Source organism: Lytechinus pictus, chromosome 6 (genome assembly GCF_037042905.1).
Source record: "Lytechinus pictus isolate F3 Inbred chromosome 6, Lp3.0, whole genome shotgun sequence".
Taxonomy (NCBI): Eukaryota; Metazoa; Echinodermata; class Echinoidea; order Temnopleuroida; family Toxopneustidae; genus Lytechinus; species Lytechinus pictus.
In genome coordinates this window covers 21,811,433-21,829,112 of record NC_087250.1, presented here as the reverse complement: position 1 = coordinate 21,829,112, position 17,680 = coordinate 21,811,433, and the positions used below count along the sequence as shown (strand labels likewise).

Below are 17,680 nucleotides of genomic sequence, written 5' to 3'. Positions count from 1 at the left end.
AGATACCAAGAGTGTCCTCTCATGCAGTGTATCTTTTCTTTGGTTTAGCGAGATTCATTCGAGCTCTCATCCTAAAAAATAATGTAATGAATTAATGTCATATGTCTGCAGAATAAATTCTAAAATTTGCAGCCTATTCTATGCTTGAGAAGATCGCACAAATAAAAAAAATATACAGATATATAATCTACATCGACCACCCAATCATACAAATTTCATACAAAATGGCATCTTTTATTAACTATTTAAATAACGTCATAAAAGCTTAATGGGGTTGGACATTGTATCATGTAGTAATGAATTGAACTACTGTATATCAACTGTGGCATGGTTTTTTCAGGATAATAGTCATTAGATATTATATTACATATTTCCAAAAAATCAAGTTGAAAAGTAACGTTGAGTTTCAAATTTCTTCCTTCTGATATAATGATATACATTATCAAATAAGCAGAATTGAATGAAAATAAATGTAGATATATGGAGTTATGGACGGAACATGAGAGCTGATTAAAGTAGGCAGTTAGAAAGTTAATAAGTATGAAGTGTAAAAATGACTCTTAAGAGCCTTACATTTTGAAATTCTTATTTTTCATCGCGCCTGTTTGAATAGTTACTTACACAAACAATCCTATTATACTAGTTAACATATATGTAAATTCCTGGTTCATCTTCCAACTTTTCCACCTATTGAATATACGGGTGTTTGTCGTTAATAATGCTTATTTATGTATTCCATCCCCATCTGTAATTCGGCATATAATTATTAACCCTGACCACTATAGTTACGCCTTTGTTGTGAAAAACTAACATTCGAATGATTGCAGGTATACGCATGGGTTTTATTAATGGGAACAAACGGGTCTGTCGGCTACTGCAGTAGACCTAGACTTCCCTTTGAAGACTTCTCCCAAAATATTGACTTTTTATTGATTACCTTTTTCTAAAAAAAATTCTAAAGACGCATACGTGTACTTTGACCAAGATACTGCCATCTGTGCATTAACTTAAGCCTATGCATTGATGCGTGAGTCGAGTGATACACAGAGGGTCGGTACGTACCGGTTTGTCATTGCGGGAAAGACTCTTCAAGCTATCGTGATGTGGGAAGTGGTTATGAAGGATGACTTTCTCACATTGAACATCGTCTAAAAAGGATTAACATTTTGTTTTCATTGGTATTCGTCATAACGATGTCATCTTCATCTTTGATGCACGAAACCAACACTGTTTGCGCCAGAAACACTAGATGATACTGGCAGTTTAATCTTTGTGTGGTAACCATCCAACGAGAGAAAGACGGATGCCCTTCTATTTCCGCCCCTAAGGATCGCTCTCATATCATCATCTTTGACACGTGCATCAGATATATGTTGGAAATATTGGGAACGAATGGGTGATATCGCAATGACTACACTGATAGCTGAGATACTATCGACAATCATATAGTTTCGATCATAACTCATATATGTCGATGATGTTATAAGAAGGTTTATATTTCGTGCAATTACCAAAGTAAGTATATACGTTCATCTACATTCATTTTCGTTTTGTTTTAAGGAGAATTATAAAGAGAATTAGTCGGTTTCATTTCTTTTTAATTTCCACAGAGCAAAAGGGGTAATGAATATATTAAGAAAAGTGCGGCATTTCTATAACATTGGATATAAAAACGATATGGGAGAAATAGGGAGAGCGTAGAATTGTAATTATTGTTGACCAATCGAACAATGGCTGATATACTAGTATCCTGTTCTCTCTTAAGCGATACTTTTTCAAAAGCGTTGTTGCATACTCACCTTAATTCCCAAATCGCCGCTATGATTGTTAAGAATAGGGCCTATGACATAAAACTACCTTATCCATGGTAAAAGTAGGCCCAACACATTAAAAAGGACGTTGTTTAAGCCTGTCATTCGAATAACAAGTTGTTTATTTATTTTTTCTTTTTTATAACCTTTTTAAACAACTTGTTTACCAAATTTAAACAGTAGTTGTTAGAGTGACGGGCTTAAGCAACGTGCTTAAAACAACGTTTTTACAGTGAATAATATAGGTTTTCCCGCTCAATTTCGCACTTAGTGCATGCAAGAGTATAAATAGTTCATTCAATCTCGCTAAAGAGCAACCAAAAATTCAAACTAGTCATTCAAAATCGCCATAGGGCCGCCAAAAATTCATAATGGGCAATCAGTTTGGCTATAGAGCAATCAAAAGTGTCAAAACATCATTCAGATTCGCCATAGTGCACTCAAGTTAACACCGGAGGTCACGTGACTGAAGACAGAGCGTTCAATTTCGCTATTGAGTATCCATGTTCATAACTAGTGCATTCAATTTAGCACTGTATCTATACATGACTTGTAATACATATTCAAACATTCTTCGCTTGTTTTTCCCAACCTGAAGTATGTGTGCCACCAGTGACCATTCATAAAACTGCACTGGACAATTTACATTATTCTTTACAGATGCTTGTAAAAAATCATGTAAATTACATAAAGAAGTGGCCTGCTTTTTTAGGAAGTTATACACCATCTGCAATTACGATATCATATTAAGTATATACATTTAGTTATTGTTTTTTAAGAATATAAAAGGTTGAAAAAGAATTATATAAGGGAAGAAAACCGTAGTCAATATCTTAATGTTTTATGAAAAGATTATTGTTATAAATGATTAAAGGCATATGAAAACAGATACAAGATAAAAAAAAAAAAAGTATGTTATGAAAGAAGAAAATCATGATATTGTATACATGCTAAAGTAATCAATGGCTGAAAAAGACCGAGTTTTGTGCTTTGAACTCTAACATGTAAATTTTCTTACCAAAGATCTGTAAAATATAACCATCTGCAATTACGATATATACATTTAGTTATCATGTTTTTTTAAGAATATAAAAGGTTCAAAAAGAATTACATAAGGGAAGAAAATCGTAGTCAATGTCTTAAGTTTTGATGAAAAGATTATTGCTTTAAATGATTAAAGTCACATGAAAACAGATGCAAGATAAAAAGAACATTAAACGTAAATATGAAAGAAGAAAATCATGATACATGCTATGATTATGTCTCTAGTCAATGCATATATCGAAGAGATGGTGCAAATGACAAGAAAATATGCATTAAGAACAAAAAATTACAAAGATAAAAAAGACATATGAATTAACACAGGGAAATGTCAGGAAATTTTCCTTCTGTTAATTTATATGCCTTTAGCCATCCAATATTTATATTTTTTTCGGTGACTTAAAGCCCATAAAATGGAAGATAATATAAACATGAGAAAGTTATAAAACAAATAGAAAAAATTACGTGTGCTAAATTGCATGCACAAATTGTATAATTGGATGCACAATGGCGAAATTGAATGCTCTAACATAGCTCGAGGGGGTTTCACGGGCAAACTTGGTTGCACTATGTACAAATTCGTATGCCGAATGGCGGATTTGGTTGCTCTAAAGCGATTATGAATGCCAAATGGCCATTTTGGTTGCACTATAGCGAATTTGAATGCCGACTGGTGATTTTGGCTGCACTGTCTAATAGATTGAATGACCTATTTATACTTTGTCATGCACTATGTGCAAAATTAAATGACCTATCTTTACTTTTGCATGCGCTAAGTGCGAAATTGGACGGGAAAACCTATACTAAAAGCTAGCAATGGATCATTCAAGTGGAAATTTTACACACGAAATGATACTCGATTCAAGTTATGTAATCGTTATTTGTTTATTCCATTGGTAGCACATTCCATGGCGCACAAATTGAATTGTTCGGGTCAATAAGGAAAACAACATTATTATTCATGAAGCAATTCAAATGTTTTTGCAGTAAACACCGAGGTTTCCTTTAAGCCTGACATGCGAAGAATAATAATTGACCGGATCCTACAATATGTAGGAAAATAGATACGGTTTCTAAGCCTATACCCACAGGTTATCTTTAAACGAATGTCCTCGACAAAAAGTTTCTAACATTTTTGGGTAGTTCTAGAAACCAAAGGAAGGACATGATGAGAAAATTGCCTGGATACGAGTAGACGATCGTCGAGGAATTTTCCTTTCCGTGTAAATAAAACCTTTAGTCGAATGGTATTAAAAAAATGGGGTGTGAAATACAAAGAAATCTTTCAAGAACTAGTCTAGGGAAAATATGCTTGCCTATATTTACTACACAGTGGGAGGGGGGGGGGGGGTTCGGGGTACAGTTGAATGACACGCCAATGCAAATGGGACTCTTACTAATGGAATCCATGCTCACATTTATTCGATAAAAATGCAGTGAAGTGTGGGTGGCGGTGTTTCTTTTTTTTTTGGGGGGGGGGGGGGGCTACCTCTATTTGACCTTCAGTTTCGAAGCTAACAAGGAAAATAAAGAGTAAAACTACTCAGACAGTATTTTGATAATGTTGACACTTTTTTTCCTTTTACTTCTGTTAGCAATGCTGGAAATGAAACACTGGCACACATTGGGTTCACATTGTATATTAGACCATGTGTAATTGTGATTCACACTGTTGAAATATTCAAATTGAATAGTGTGAAGGTGAGAATTGTGTTCCACACTGGGTGATTCCAAAGTCCGGTGTTGCCGTTGGTGTTGGAATCTGGATTGCTTCCACTAGCGCCGAAACCTATTCTGAGCTTGTTAAATTGATCCAGATCACACTATTGACATCTCAACAACTAGACTAGTGAGTGACTTTTCAGGACCATTTTCATTTTATGTTTGGTGTTATACTCGTGTATATTGACCTAAAGCCAACACCAAGAGGTCAACACTGAACTTGAAATCAACCACTGTGTACCTACTGCGGAACACACTGTGAGTTACTGATCTTTCTACAGTAGTACACGCTCCTTAAGATCTAATTTAGCTCTTAAGGAGCGTGTATAGTGACTGCACTTCGGAGTGCTGATTTGTCTATAGTTCAAATTTGAACGGGAAAAATCAGCACTCCAAAGTACAGTCACCATACACGCATCTTAAGAGCTAGATTAGCTCTTCGTTTTTTAGAGTGTAGGGAATTCCCCCCCCCCCTAAAACATTAGTCCTACTTAGTATTAACCCCCCCCCAAAAAAAAAAAAATACTCATGTGGACGTGCCACCGCCCCCTGTAACGCCCCTGTCGTAAAATCCCGAGACTACGATGATGTTTTGCCTTTCTTTGTGTTTGACTTATGCAGATTTTAAGCTCGTGATCGACGACATCGACGATGAGTAGCAGGCGGTCCATCGCGTCCTTCCTCGTACCGGGGAGGCTTCTCACTGTCAGGATGTTCGTCGTCGTGGTCGTCATCCAGATGGCTGTCGCGCTCCTCGTCGTCCTGTCATCCCGATACTTTGAATCTTCAGGAAGAGGAGGTAAATTAAAAAAAATAATAATAATACTAATAAATCATTTATTGTTCCAAATATAAACAAAAATACTCAAAAAAATCGTTTTGCCCAATTGATGGGGATTTCAACTTAACGATTTTTAATAAATCTAATCCCTATTATGATAACATTGGTAACACTACAATAAGCTACGATCTTGCATTTTACAGCATCTTTCCTATTGTTATACCATTTCAACATTTTATTTTCATTGTCATTTTACCATCTATTTGTTTATTTATTTATCTATGCATTGATTAATGATTGAATGATCCATTAATTCATTCATTTATGGATTAATATATATTTGATTTATATTTTTTAGAGAGAAGGGACATTGAAGATACTTTTAGACGAATATACCCACACATACACACACGCGCGCGCATCCCCCCCCCCCCCCCCAACTAACGCAGTACTTATTATTATGTCCACACCGTATAGCCTAATTGAGTCATTTGAGTGTTGAGTGATCACAAGCGACTTTAAAGTGCACTAAATTTATTAAACGACCAATTTTACACACTTAATGCACGATAGTTATTAGGTGCAAAACTGTTACTCAACTCTTTCTCTATAGAAGCATTCAAACGTGTCTAGTCTGATCCATGGTCTGAGCAAGCAAAACAGTGAACTGGATCCTGGTTAATCAAGTATTGAAAACAAAATAATGATTTAGTTATTTTGTTATGAGGCATGGCGGAAATCTGTCCCCAAAGGTAAGGAGGGGCTGGAAACTTTGACAAGCAAAAAAAAAGAATATCACCACAAAATTAAGGTCATTTTAACCCTCCCCTCAAAAAAAAAAAAAAAGGTTTTCAACCAAATATACATGTATTATTTCCATTGTTAATGATGTATTTTTCTTCATCATAACAGACCAAAAATAGTATAGGGGGCAATTGATATTGTGTCCCCCCCTACTTTTTTGGTAGGGGGACGCGTCCCCCTGTCCCCCTGGGATTTCCGCCAATGTTATGAGGGAAGAAGAAAATAGTGTAAGGAGGAATGGGAAGTTTCATACATACTTAAAAAGGAAGTTCACCCTGACAAAAAGTTTATTATAAAAAAACAGCAGGAAAATGTTTAAAAATATTGCCGAAGGTTTGAGGGAAAAATCCATCACAGAATTTAAAAGTTGTTAAGATTTTAGATATTTGATTTGTGACGTCATATGCGAGCATAGTTCCTTCATAGCGAATGGTAAAAAAATCAATAAAATGTCATTTTCTCAACAACAAAAAAATTGCTTTTACTGTAACTTTTGTTTATCAATAGACATATCATTTCACACCTGATCATAAAAAGAAAACAAAGATAAGTCATCAGGAACCATTAAAAAATGACATCCATGCATTTTATATTACTTAGCATATAGGGCAGCTACTCGATTATGACGTCCTAAATCCGAAACTTAACATTCTAAAAACTTTCCTAATCTTTAACGGATTTTCCTTACACCTTCAATATTTCTGCATTATATTTTTCTTCCATTTTTGCAACAAACTTTTTTCAGGGTGAACTTCCCTTTGTTTAAAAGGGAATGGTCAATGCAACTAATATGTTGGTAAATATGTGCACTGTCATGTTCTTGGAAGATCATGTTAATCTAATTGGCTAATAACAGCCCAATGTCATCTAAAAAATAAATTAGCGTCAGCAGCGTAATGAGGCCAGAATAAATCGGATCGGGGAAAATGTCTGAAAAGTTGTTAGCGAGCAAAAAAATTGAGGTTTTGCTTTATTACAAATATCCAATTTTGTGATAGATTTTAACATAGCAATAACAAAATGATATCATACTTTTCTCTTCTCTTCTTCCTTTTCTTTCCAATTTTTTGTTGTTCTTGGTCGAGAACTTTTTAAACTTTTATTTATATATTTCCTTTTGGGGGGCAAGTGCCCCAAGCTGCCCCCTCCCCATTTGTACGCTGCTCAGCTTCTTTAAGAAAATGTGCTTAAGCGTTGGCTATTTCCTAGCTGATGATGGTATTATAAACCTTCAAATCTACTGTTCTAGTTTACAGAGTATATGGTGAATGATTAATGTAACTGGTTTCAGAGGGAAAAGATTATGCCGATTTCAAGGGGCGACGGAGCTAAGTTGAAAAGTCTTAAAAAATAAAATAAAAGGCGAGAATACATACCTGCTCCTACTCGAAAACCTGCTTACTTTAACAGGGGCCCGTAACACAAAGGTTAGCGATTAATCGTACGCTTGATTTTTACGATTGATTGTACATTGTAGTCAATGGAATCAATCGTTAAAAAAAATGTTTTGCGATCATTGCTAAGCTTTGTGTTACGGGGCCCTGGTGATACTCATGGAGAGCTGTCATCACATACTTAAAGCCCCCATCACACTTATTCCGAATCAAGCAGAATTGGCCTGAATGAAAGGACTATTGTTTGACCACCAATTGGTCATTTAAATCTACTTCCAACATCGTTCGAGAATACCCCTCGAATGTTTTGAACATGACCAAAACCATCGGGACGGCCAAAAGAAACGACAAAAATATTTCGAATGCACTCAGAATGCAGTCAGAATATTTAGAATGCCCCTAGAATGTCCAAGAACGTAGCACGAATTATCAAGCTGACTCCATTGCGGTTCATTTTGACTAGTGTATGATGATACACCTGGTCAATTTACTGAATTTCATCTCCAGTTTGATGAATTCATAAGTTCCTCCCAAAAATTTCTAGATTTTTTGAATATTTTTTCTTTCCAGCTTCTGCTCGATTCCTGCTGATTCCGAATAAGTGTGACGGGGGTATAAGGAATCTTCTTAGATTTAAGAAGATATAGCTGAATAATAGCCGACATGCGTGCCATCATTGTCAGCCATGAAGATCTGACAGTTTCAATCCGATTAGGAGACTGGTTCATTGAATATATCATGGTCATCCGAAGGGTCCACACGGTCAATCAGAGAACTATATAGTTTTTCATTCTAGGTTTCCTGGTGGGTGTTTCATAAAGCTGTTCGTAAGATACGAATGACTTTACGCACGACTGGTGATCCTTTCTTGTGCTATGTGATATCCCTATATAATTGATTTATGACCTAAGAACATGTTCCAGTCGTGCGTAAAGTTGTGCGTAACTTTACGAACAGCTTTATGAAACACCCACCTGGTCACAATTCTCATTAAAGGGGGATCCAACCCAAATAAAAACTTGTTATAAGAAAAAGAAAAATCAGACAAGTTGATAGGTGAAAGTTTTAACAATATCGGACAAACAAAAAGAAAGTTATGATTTTTTGAATTTGTAAATATTGGTAATCACTATACCCATGGAGACTTCAAATTGGCCGCATATGTGATGTCATAGTGATGTAAGGCAAGGACTACTCTTCCATGTACTCCAATACATATTTTGGCTAGAATGTCATTTTTCCCAAAAGTTTTATTTCAAATTAAATTTTTTTTTCATGAGGACATAAAACAATATACTACCTGGGTTATATTTAGATTACTGCCCCACAAATCCCTGATAATAAAGTACATGGTCTATGGGAAAGTTGTCCTTGCCCCTTGTCATAATTTACTTACCCAGTTGCCAATTTGAAATCTACATACTATTAGTGATCTCAATTTTAAAGCAGCTATAACTTTCTTATTGCTTGTCCGATTTCTTTCAAACTTTCACCATTCTGTTTAATTTATTTTTCTCCTTCCCAACACAACATTTTATGGTCAAGGCTGGATTCCCCTTTAAATTTGGGGCCCTGGGAACGATTTATTTACTTGGGGTGCTGTAGTAAATGTGACAAGCAAAAATCAAAAGAAAAAACATGAGGGGGATTTCCTACAAAATGAAGGTTATTTCGTTCCCGAGAAACTTGACGAGCAAAAAAAATACAATCAAACAAACAAACAAATTTCACTACAAAACCAAGGTTATATTGGTCCCGAGAAAGGTGAAAAGCAAAAAACCCCAACTACAGAATAGAGGCTCAATTTTGTAACACCTGCCAGAATTCGAGGAGGTGCTTCCTATGGAGAATAATACACGCAGCACCCCTGGGAAAAAATATCGGGGTGCTTCAGTATCCCCAGCTCCCCGGCTTCCCAGGGCCATGCTTGTAGTTTATCATCATGCCATTTTGGTAAGACTTAAGAACACATCGAAACGCATTTCACTCATACAGTAAAAACTCATTCGTTTTTAAGAGGATTAGATTATTCTTTGACTGAACCAAGCACGTACGAATCAATGAATTAATGTCGATCAACCCAAGGCGGGTTGTAGAGTTTACACAACAATTATGAAATACATGCCTGTATTATGCTCCTGATTTAAACCTCATCTAAATGAAAGGTCCGTACGTATAATTCATTAGGCCTATCTGGTACTGGATAACTAAAATGATCGAAAACATAAACGAGGGAGCAAAGAGATCGACCTTAGAGATCGAGCTTACCACCGTGAGGTTTCTTGCATTACAAAGTTGAAAAGGGGGCTGCTTGGTGCAAACTTCTAGTAGAAATGTTGTAGAAATTCACAAAACAGGCACTTTACAAAATTAAACAAGAATTTGACCTAGAGACAAATCGATAATTGTTATATTTGATTTCTTTTCAGGTATCGTGCTAAAAAGGAGTCAGATACGTAAACAGCGCCCCCAGGGACAAAAACCAGCGCAGCCGGAATGGAGACCCGTGTTTAAGAGACCAACGCACAACGAAGACGTTATGAAGAAGTTCAGAAAGCTTGGCTTTAATGTGTCATTTGTACACCGTGAACCTATCATACCCGTGCCGAGTAAAATGGCCGAACTCAAAGAAGCCCTCTCGGAGAATGTACTTCCGGGGCTTTTCCAGGTAAAGAATGGGTCCCATGACATTTGCTCCGGAGACAATTGCTCCGCTCTAAATTCCACACACTAATCGAATGACCAACTTCAACTCTGGGTTCAACACTTTTATCTATCCTACACCTAACCATAAATCTAGCATAAAATCCTATTGCAACCGTTACCCTACATCTAAGATGAAAATAAGCCCGGAGCAATTGTCTCTGGAGCAAATGTACTGTTACCAATGAGTGACGATAGACACCAAAAGCAGCCCGAAATCTGTCAGGGTGTGTCAAAAACGAAGGGAAGCTTATTCATATAATATTCAGTGATGATGAACACTATTCTACTATCAAATACAACTCACTGGTATCTTTAAAAAAAATTGATTCAAGAGGCAGACGACCCCACCAAAAAGTTTATTTTCATTAAACTATTAAAAAAAAAACGATAAGAAAAATTAGCGATTTAATCAAACTTGGATGTAAGAAAGTTTCGCTTAATTTCACGGAACAGTTTATGGATAGGCACATTTTTGTCGCTACTCAAATGAAGGAACCGATGGCGTCGACCAATCACTACTTTTGTATCTTATTGTACGAATTGTTAAATAGTTCGTATATATCCTCATTATGATAGGAAACAAAATTTGATTCTTCCCTGAACAGTATGTGAATTGCCTCCAATGTAACCTATTGGGATTTAATGAACATTCTTTCTTATCGTCAAATCTGAAATAAAAAGAATCTGTCAAGGGTTGTCGGAGCCCTCCTCTATATTATGCAGAATGGCCCTGACTAATTATTAAATTTGTTCTCAGATCCGGTATGTGGACATTTCCAGATTTTTGTGACGTCACTATATAGCGTGGCAGCGGTGGGATAGCTGCACCAAGACTGTTACAAAAAGGGTTTATATTCACTTTGTGCACAAGTAGTCGCTTCTTCTACCTCATGAGGTAAAGGTATACATGTGCTAAAGCACAACTAGGTCTGTAATCAATTTAGTCTAATTGGCGTTTGGGCTACACTTGGTCTAATGATCACTTGGTCTAATTCTCACCAAGACTAATGTCCAGTTGGTCAAATTTCCACGTCATCTAAGATCGATTTTACTTCTTAGAAGACAAATTGCTTTATGAACAGAGCAGATAACCATGTGTGCTAATGATGTTGGACAAAGTGAATAGCGACGTCACAAAACTCTTGGTATACATGGTATAGCCTAACTGCATATTGTCTGGAAATGGGCTGTTAGACCAAAGGTCTGTTTGAAGGGAACAAGGATCAGACTAGACCATGTGAGATGGAATCAAACGGAATGAGGGAGCGGGAGTAAAACAATCGGGTAGATTGATAACTAAAACTATCCCTTCGTACCAACAGGTTTTCCGGACAGACAGCCAACAGTTCACATATGAGAAGCCGCCACCGTTCATCATACTCACAGCTACAGATAAAAACTTTATAGATTTAACGGACAACTGGCGAGCAAGCATCGATCGACTTAAGTTACCATACGATGTCCTTCTAATGGCAGAAGATGAAGAAACGCACAAGTAAGCCGACAGATACTTTCCAGAATTGAACTTTCTTTACTATATGTCCTCTTTTTCTCATCGGTTTCCTTCGCATTGTTTTTCTCCGACTCTTTCACCTATATTCTGTTACTTAAAAAAACCATTCTTCTTCTCCTCCTCCTCCTCCTTCTTCTTCTTCTTCTTACCTTCTTCCTCTACTTCTTCTTCTTCTTCTTCATACATCACCCATCAATTTCTAGGGTACTGGTTTAAAAAAGACCTTTGCCTAAAAAATGGAAGCTTGGAGGTGCCATCCAGATGTTCAGAGATTCATCTCGTGCATGCCTACACCTCTTCGGAAAAAAAGACGAGACGACGAGATACCGGATCTCGTCATATCTGCATCCTGTACTGGTAAAAGGAATGATCAGATGACGTGATCTTGTCATCTGATCATCTCTCCCACTGGATGTAAACATGACGAGATGGCAATTCTATTTTTTTCTTAAATTGGAAATAATAATGAAATTATACCCCTCCCCCCCCCAAAAAAAAAAAAAAAAAAAATCTGGAAACGTTTGCATATTGTTGGAAATCTTTAGGCTTATGGTTGACTGTCTCTAGGTCCATAGTAGACCAACTCATCTCTTCTATCGTAATGATTATTTTCTTCATTATGACTTCCAGATATTTCTTCGAGAAAACTACTCAGCGGTTTCGAACCGTCCTATCCAGCCAGTTCGCACTGCCCGGAAAACTTTCAAAGAACATCTCCACATACCAGCACCTCATTCGGCGAAGAACCGTCTACATCCTTTCCATCCTTCAGTCAGGATATGACGTTCTTCTCGTTGACATCGACGCAGTCTGGTTCAAGGATCCCGTGAAGCTGGTCCTTGATGAATACGATAACTACGACATCTGGCTTGCTCAGGGGAAAATGGCACGTTTCCCTTGCCCGTGTTTCTTCTACATGAAATCAACGTCTGTTGTGATTAAAATGGTTTATGACTGGATCGAAAGACTGGCCTACTATACGGGCAAAGTGGAAACGGACCAGGTCGCTTTGTCCTTTATTCTCAAGGAAAATAAACGACATTTGGGGATTCAATATTTTGATTACTACAAATTCCCGATTGGGAAACAGTTTTTCAATTGGACGTGGCATGACCAACATGCGGACCAAGTATATATAGCTCATGGAAACCATTTAGGACGATCAGATGGAAAGGTATCTACGTTTAAGGAATTCAACGTCTGGCTCCTTGATGAATAATGTTTCAGATTGCTTATGTGTGACGTCATTACTGGTGGCAGCGGTGGGATAAAACCTGTATCAACCTGCAAACTAAAACCAGTTTCTTTTTCAATACTTTCTTACCAACATGTTGACTTTGTGGATTTATTAGCTCCTTGATAGCTAATGTCAGCTTCTCTCAACTCGATGAAAATGAACAAATAACAGGAATGGTTTTCTTTTTGTTATGGAAGCTGAGAACTTTGAAAAACCCTTTTGTGCATGCTTAAATGCTACTACAGCAGCTGAAAATATACTCTCATGGGCACATACTGTATTGATTTGGGATTTCAGAGAGCGTCATTAAATCCTGTTTCCAAAATGGATGCCATTTTGGCTAAATGTCATGAGGAACTTGAGACGGAAAACGTTTTATTTGTTAGAATATGTTATAGTGACCCAAATTTGACTCATTTGAAACCACCCCCTAGAGTTCGGGACTTGCTACCCATTACTAAAGCTTTCCGTTAGTGACATTACTTTGTTGAAATTCAAAATAAAATTTATTCAAATTCCTTTAAGCGCATAGAGAGAAACTCAAACTTTTAGAACTTCATTAATAAAATATAACTCTTATTAGGAAAAATAGTTGTGTACATAAAATTTATAATGTCAGTTGTTCTAGCACCCAATATGATCTACTTAACTTGTAATGTCCCATTGGGGGCGACGCTATCGGGGCGAGGAGGGGTTGCAGGGGAGCGATAAAATGGAAGTGAAGAAAAAAAAGGAGGAGAATAAAGATGATATTAAAAAGAGGAATAGGTCGTGTAAATTCATTAATATCAATTTATATGTAATTCAACTCTGATAAATAACATGAATAAATTGGTCGTCTTGCTCCTTTCAAAATACCTTGTCGCCTTCCCAGTCTTCAATGGGCCACGTCTTACAAAGAGTTACGAATGATTCGATCAATCTTAAGTATATGGAAATCCAAGTGTCATAACTTTTTTCTTTTGGAAATTTCCTCAATGTCCTTTGAAAACTAAAAGAAGCACACTGAATTGTCAAGGAAACAGTAAATATGTGAATATAAGTCATTTCTAGAAAATATTTTGAACAAAAATGTATTTTAGATGTTGACGTTGCTGGCTTTCCATAGTTGCGATTGATCAGATCAATTGCAAGTCTTTGTAAGACGGGACCCAGAAGTTTGCTCATCAAACTTTGGTCAAAATCGGTCTCAAGCTCACCATTCATATCCTCAGAGGACATTATACCTGTGTGTCCCATTATTTACGTAGTTTCTATTCAATGTGCTAATTCTTCTTTTTTATCAAGTGGTTTGAATTTATATAAATCCATGCATTTTATTTGTTCATGGCGTTGACTCTTGCTCAAAATGTTTCTTAATTGCATTATTCACCAATATAGAGACAACTCCCAGTGTTTGACGCCCCCAAATTTAATTGGGGCAATCATTCTCCCTATGTGGTTACACCCTATTAGGTTAAATAAACTTGACCAGTTAGAGTTGACTGGTAACATGCAGTTACCAATTTTACCTCATAGCAAATTACCAGGGGGTGTTTCATATAGCAAGAGCGACTGTAAAACGTCTGGTGATCCTTTCTTAATATTACGCGCTACGGAAACCATCGCCAATGAACGTTTTGGTTTATACCATTTGCAGTAAAAAAAAAAAAAGGATCACCAGTCGTTCTTAAAGTCGCTCTGAACCTACGAAAAGCTTTATGAAACACCCACCTGCATGGACTAAGCAAGTTATCTATTAAATTTTACTTCTACACTCTGACTAATCTTAATGGCCCATATTCTGATAGCAGGTTTAAATTAAACTCAGGTTTAAAGTTGTGGTTTAAGTATGGATAGCCAATTGTTGCATAAATCATTAACAGGTAAAGATATCATATTTCAGCTCATTTGACTCTCAATTCATTCATAATTGTCTAAGAAGTATAACTAGATGATTGTTTTCACCATCGATGAATCCAGAAAGAGCACAGTAAACATAAGACACATACAACTTAATAAAAAATGTGATACTTTTGGCTTCCCATACTTAAACCACAACTTTAAACCTGAGTTTAAATTAAACCCGAATTCAGAATACGGGCCATTGGGTTTTGTGTGGATGTGGATGTGTGTGTCTTGAATGTAAACGAATCCCTTGTCCGTACGTTATTTTAATGAGTTACATATTTCCCCCCATATCCATTGACACGGCATTGTGAAAGCGAGCGCAGCAAGTGAACTAATGGAACTCACAATGTGTTCACACAATGTACGCAGTATGTTCATGGTGTATCCACAGTAAGTTCGCAGTGTGCACAGTATTCCCTATGTTCACACTATGTACAGTGTGTGTACATAGTGTATTTGCAGTGTGCTCACAATGTGTTCACACTGAGTCAAGTGCATTCAAAGTGTGTTGACATCGTGTCCACAATCATAGTTTACATGCTGGTAGAATGATCAGACTTGATAGTGTGGAATAATATCACACTGTATACACAAGTCATCGACTGTGATACTCTTTACAGTATTGTCTCTTAATAGACAATACTGCCCAACTTTGGCAAAAGGAAGCAAGTGACACAATTAAATTTGAGTTGTTGTTTCTGAAACACCCTTTGTATGTTGCACGTTCAGGCAAGATTTGGGGAAGAAATGACCATTCTATATGGAAAGATATTGAAGGAAATATGCTGTTAAAAGTGGCACCTATGTAAATGGCGAACACATGCATTGCTCATTTACAACAAATTATACTTTAGTAACTTGCTTCCTTTTGCCAAAGTACGGCAGAATAGACTAGAAACATTTGATTCGCACTAAGCATGCCCACGCTGAAAAAACTATTTTAGGCGATTCCATACGTGTTGTACGGGACATTTTGACAACAATTTCTAGTTTCCTAGCCGAATGCTTGAGCAATAAAATATTCTTGTTTGTCAATGACAAAGCTATTAGTGGGTAGTCATGTGAAAAAGTAATAGCCAACAAAAAAACAATTGATTATGGGGAAGTTATAGGTGAAAATGTTGTGTGTCGTACGGGACGCAGAAATATAATGTCGTACGACACGCAATATCTTAAGCTCTAATTCACCTATCTGCCTATGGACGACATATTTTTGTTGGTTGTCAGTTTTTTGCATGTCTACCCAGTAGTACTTTAATATTACCACAAAGCAAATTGAAGTTCTTCGTTCATTTGGACAGCAGGTTGAAAAATGTTGTGAGAATGGCTGATTTTTCTAGCATGGAATCGCCCTTTTGTTTGTCCACACTGTGAGTGTGAACACACTATCAGGCACATTTTGGGACACGTAGGCCCTGCTATATTTTGAAGGAAAAAAAAATCCTAGGAGATAAAATTAAACACATTATATTTAAGTGACATGGGATTAGACATTTATTTCTGCCGAATACAAAATTAATGTAGCCTACAACAGAATCAAAGTCTTATTATAATAAAAACTGATAACATCTCTTATTTACCCAGGGAAGCCACTATCAGTGAGCTTTGCATTAGGCCTTCTTCATTCTCATAATTTATGTCGAGCGCCTGATAAGAAGGCAGAAGGTCCCATTTGTACAGTCTTTGGTATAAACTCGGCCGGGGATCGAACCCACGAACTCCCTCAGGCGGGCGCACTACCATTGAGCCACTATGGGACCTCTATGCCCGGCTGTAATGCAGTGGCGTAACAGGCGGGGGGGGGCAGGGGGGCAAGTTGCCCCCCTGGCAAATTTCACCGGGAAAATAAAAGAAAAACGGGAAAAAGAAAAAAAAAGAGGGAGAAAGAAAGGGAAAGGGGAAGGAAAGGGGAAAAGGAAAGGGAAAGGGAAAAGAAAATGACGAAAGAAGAACATTTGAGAAAGAACAAATCATTCCGAAATAGGAAAAGGAAAAGGAAGGAAAGCGGGAAAATGTACGAAAGAAGAACATTTGAGAAAGAACAAATCATTCCGAAATAGGCCTATGTAATGCAATAGCAAGGTGGGAAATGAATTAAAAGATGAAAAAATGGCAAACAATAGCGGGAAATGAAGGTAGAGAGGGTTAGTCAAAAGCTAAATTGGGAAAGAAAAGGGACAAGGAAAAAACATAATAACACGACCGGGCTGCCGATGATTGAAATTAAAGAGCGGGAAAAAAGATGGACTGCATACAACATTGTGTTATAAGCTTGCTAAATTTTATGCAAATAAGCTACCGGGGCTTTGCCCCAGACCCCACGCAGTAGGGGCTCTTCATTTATAACCTTCAAATGGCTCTATAACGCCCCCCCCCCCCTCGTTCAATCACAATCAATCACTGGCATACAGGCGCGGGGGGATCTTGGTTCCACACCCAAGAGAAAATAAAAGAAGTTGTAGGAGACAACGTATAATGAAATGAATGAAAACAATGAAATGTAATATTTGCTGAATATAATGGAAAAAGCTATCACATAATTAGAATTTAATTTCAATTGGCAATTTTTTTTCCAGCTCGCTTTGCATGCTGGCGACTTTTTTTTACAAATTTTCCCACATTGCTATGTTTTGCCCCTTAAAAATATTTGGTTCATTATGCAACCGGGTTGAATAAATGTGTTGTATAAAAGCTATATTCTGTATGACCGCGATTTGATTAAAATAGCGGCAATCTGCGAGGTTTAAATGGCTTTGATATCAAGAAGTTCCGGGAGCTCCG

At 37.0% G+C, this 17,680-nt stretch overlaps 1 protein-coding gene across 1 annotated transcript; it reads left to right on the top strand.

Moving 5' to 3' along the window:
• The first annotated feature begins 808 nt into the window (after nucleotides 1-808).
• LOC129263677 (uncharacterized) lies at nucleotides 809-14,351 on the top strand. The gene is made up of 5 exons (XM_054901577.2): nucleotides 809-1,515; nucleotides 5,196-5,373; nucleotides 9,983-10,221; nucleotides 11,582-11,754; nucleotides 12,403-14,351. The coding sequence occupies exons 2-5, from the start codon at nucleotides 5,226-5,228 to the stop codon at nucleotides 12,989-12,991; spliced, it is 1,149 nt and encodes a 382-aa protein (XP_054757552.1). The 5' UTR covers nucleotides 809-1,515; nucleotides 5,196-5,225; the 3' UTR covers nucleotides 12,992-14,351.
• The last annotated feature ends 3,329 nt before the right edge of the window (nucleotides 14,352-17,680 follow it).

Excerpts from the sequence above, each read along its gene's own strand:
- LOC129263677 (XM_054901577.2), top strand. The coding sequence starts at position 5,226 with ATGAGTAGCAGGCGGTCCATCGCGTCCTTCCTCGTACCGGGGAGGCTT. Across the intron at positions 5,374-9,982 it reads TGAATCTTCAGGAAGAGGAG|GTATCGTGCTAAAAAGGAGT; the intron begins GTAAATTAAAAA and ends ATTTCTTTTCAG. Across the intron at positions 11,755-12,402 it reads GAAGATGAAGAAACGCACAA|ATATTTCTTCGAGAAAACTA; the intron begins GTAAGCCGACAG and ends TATGACTTCCAG.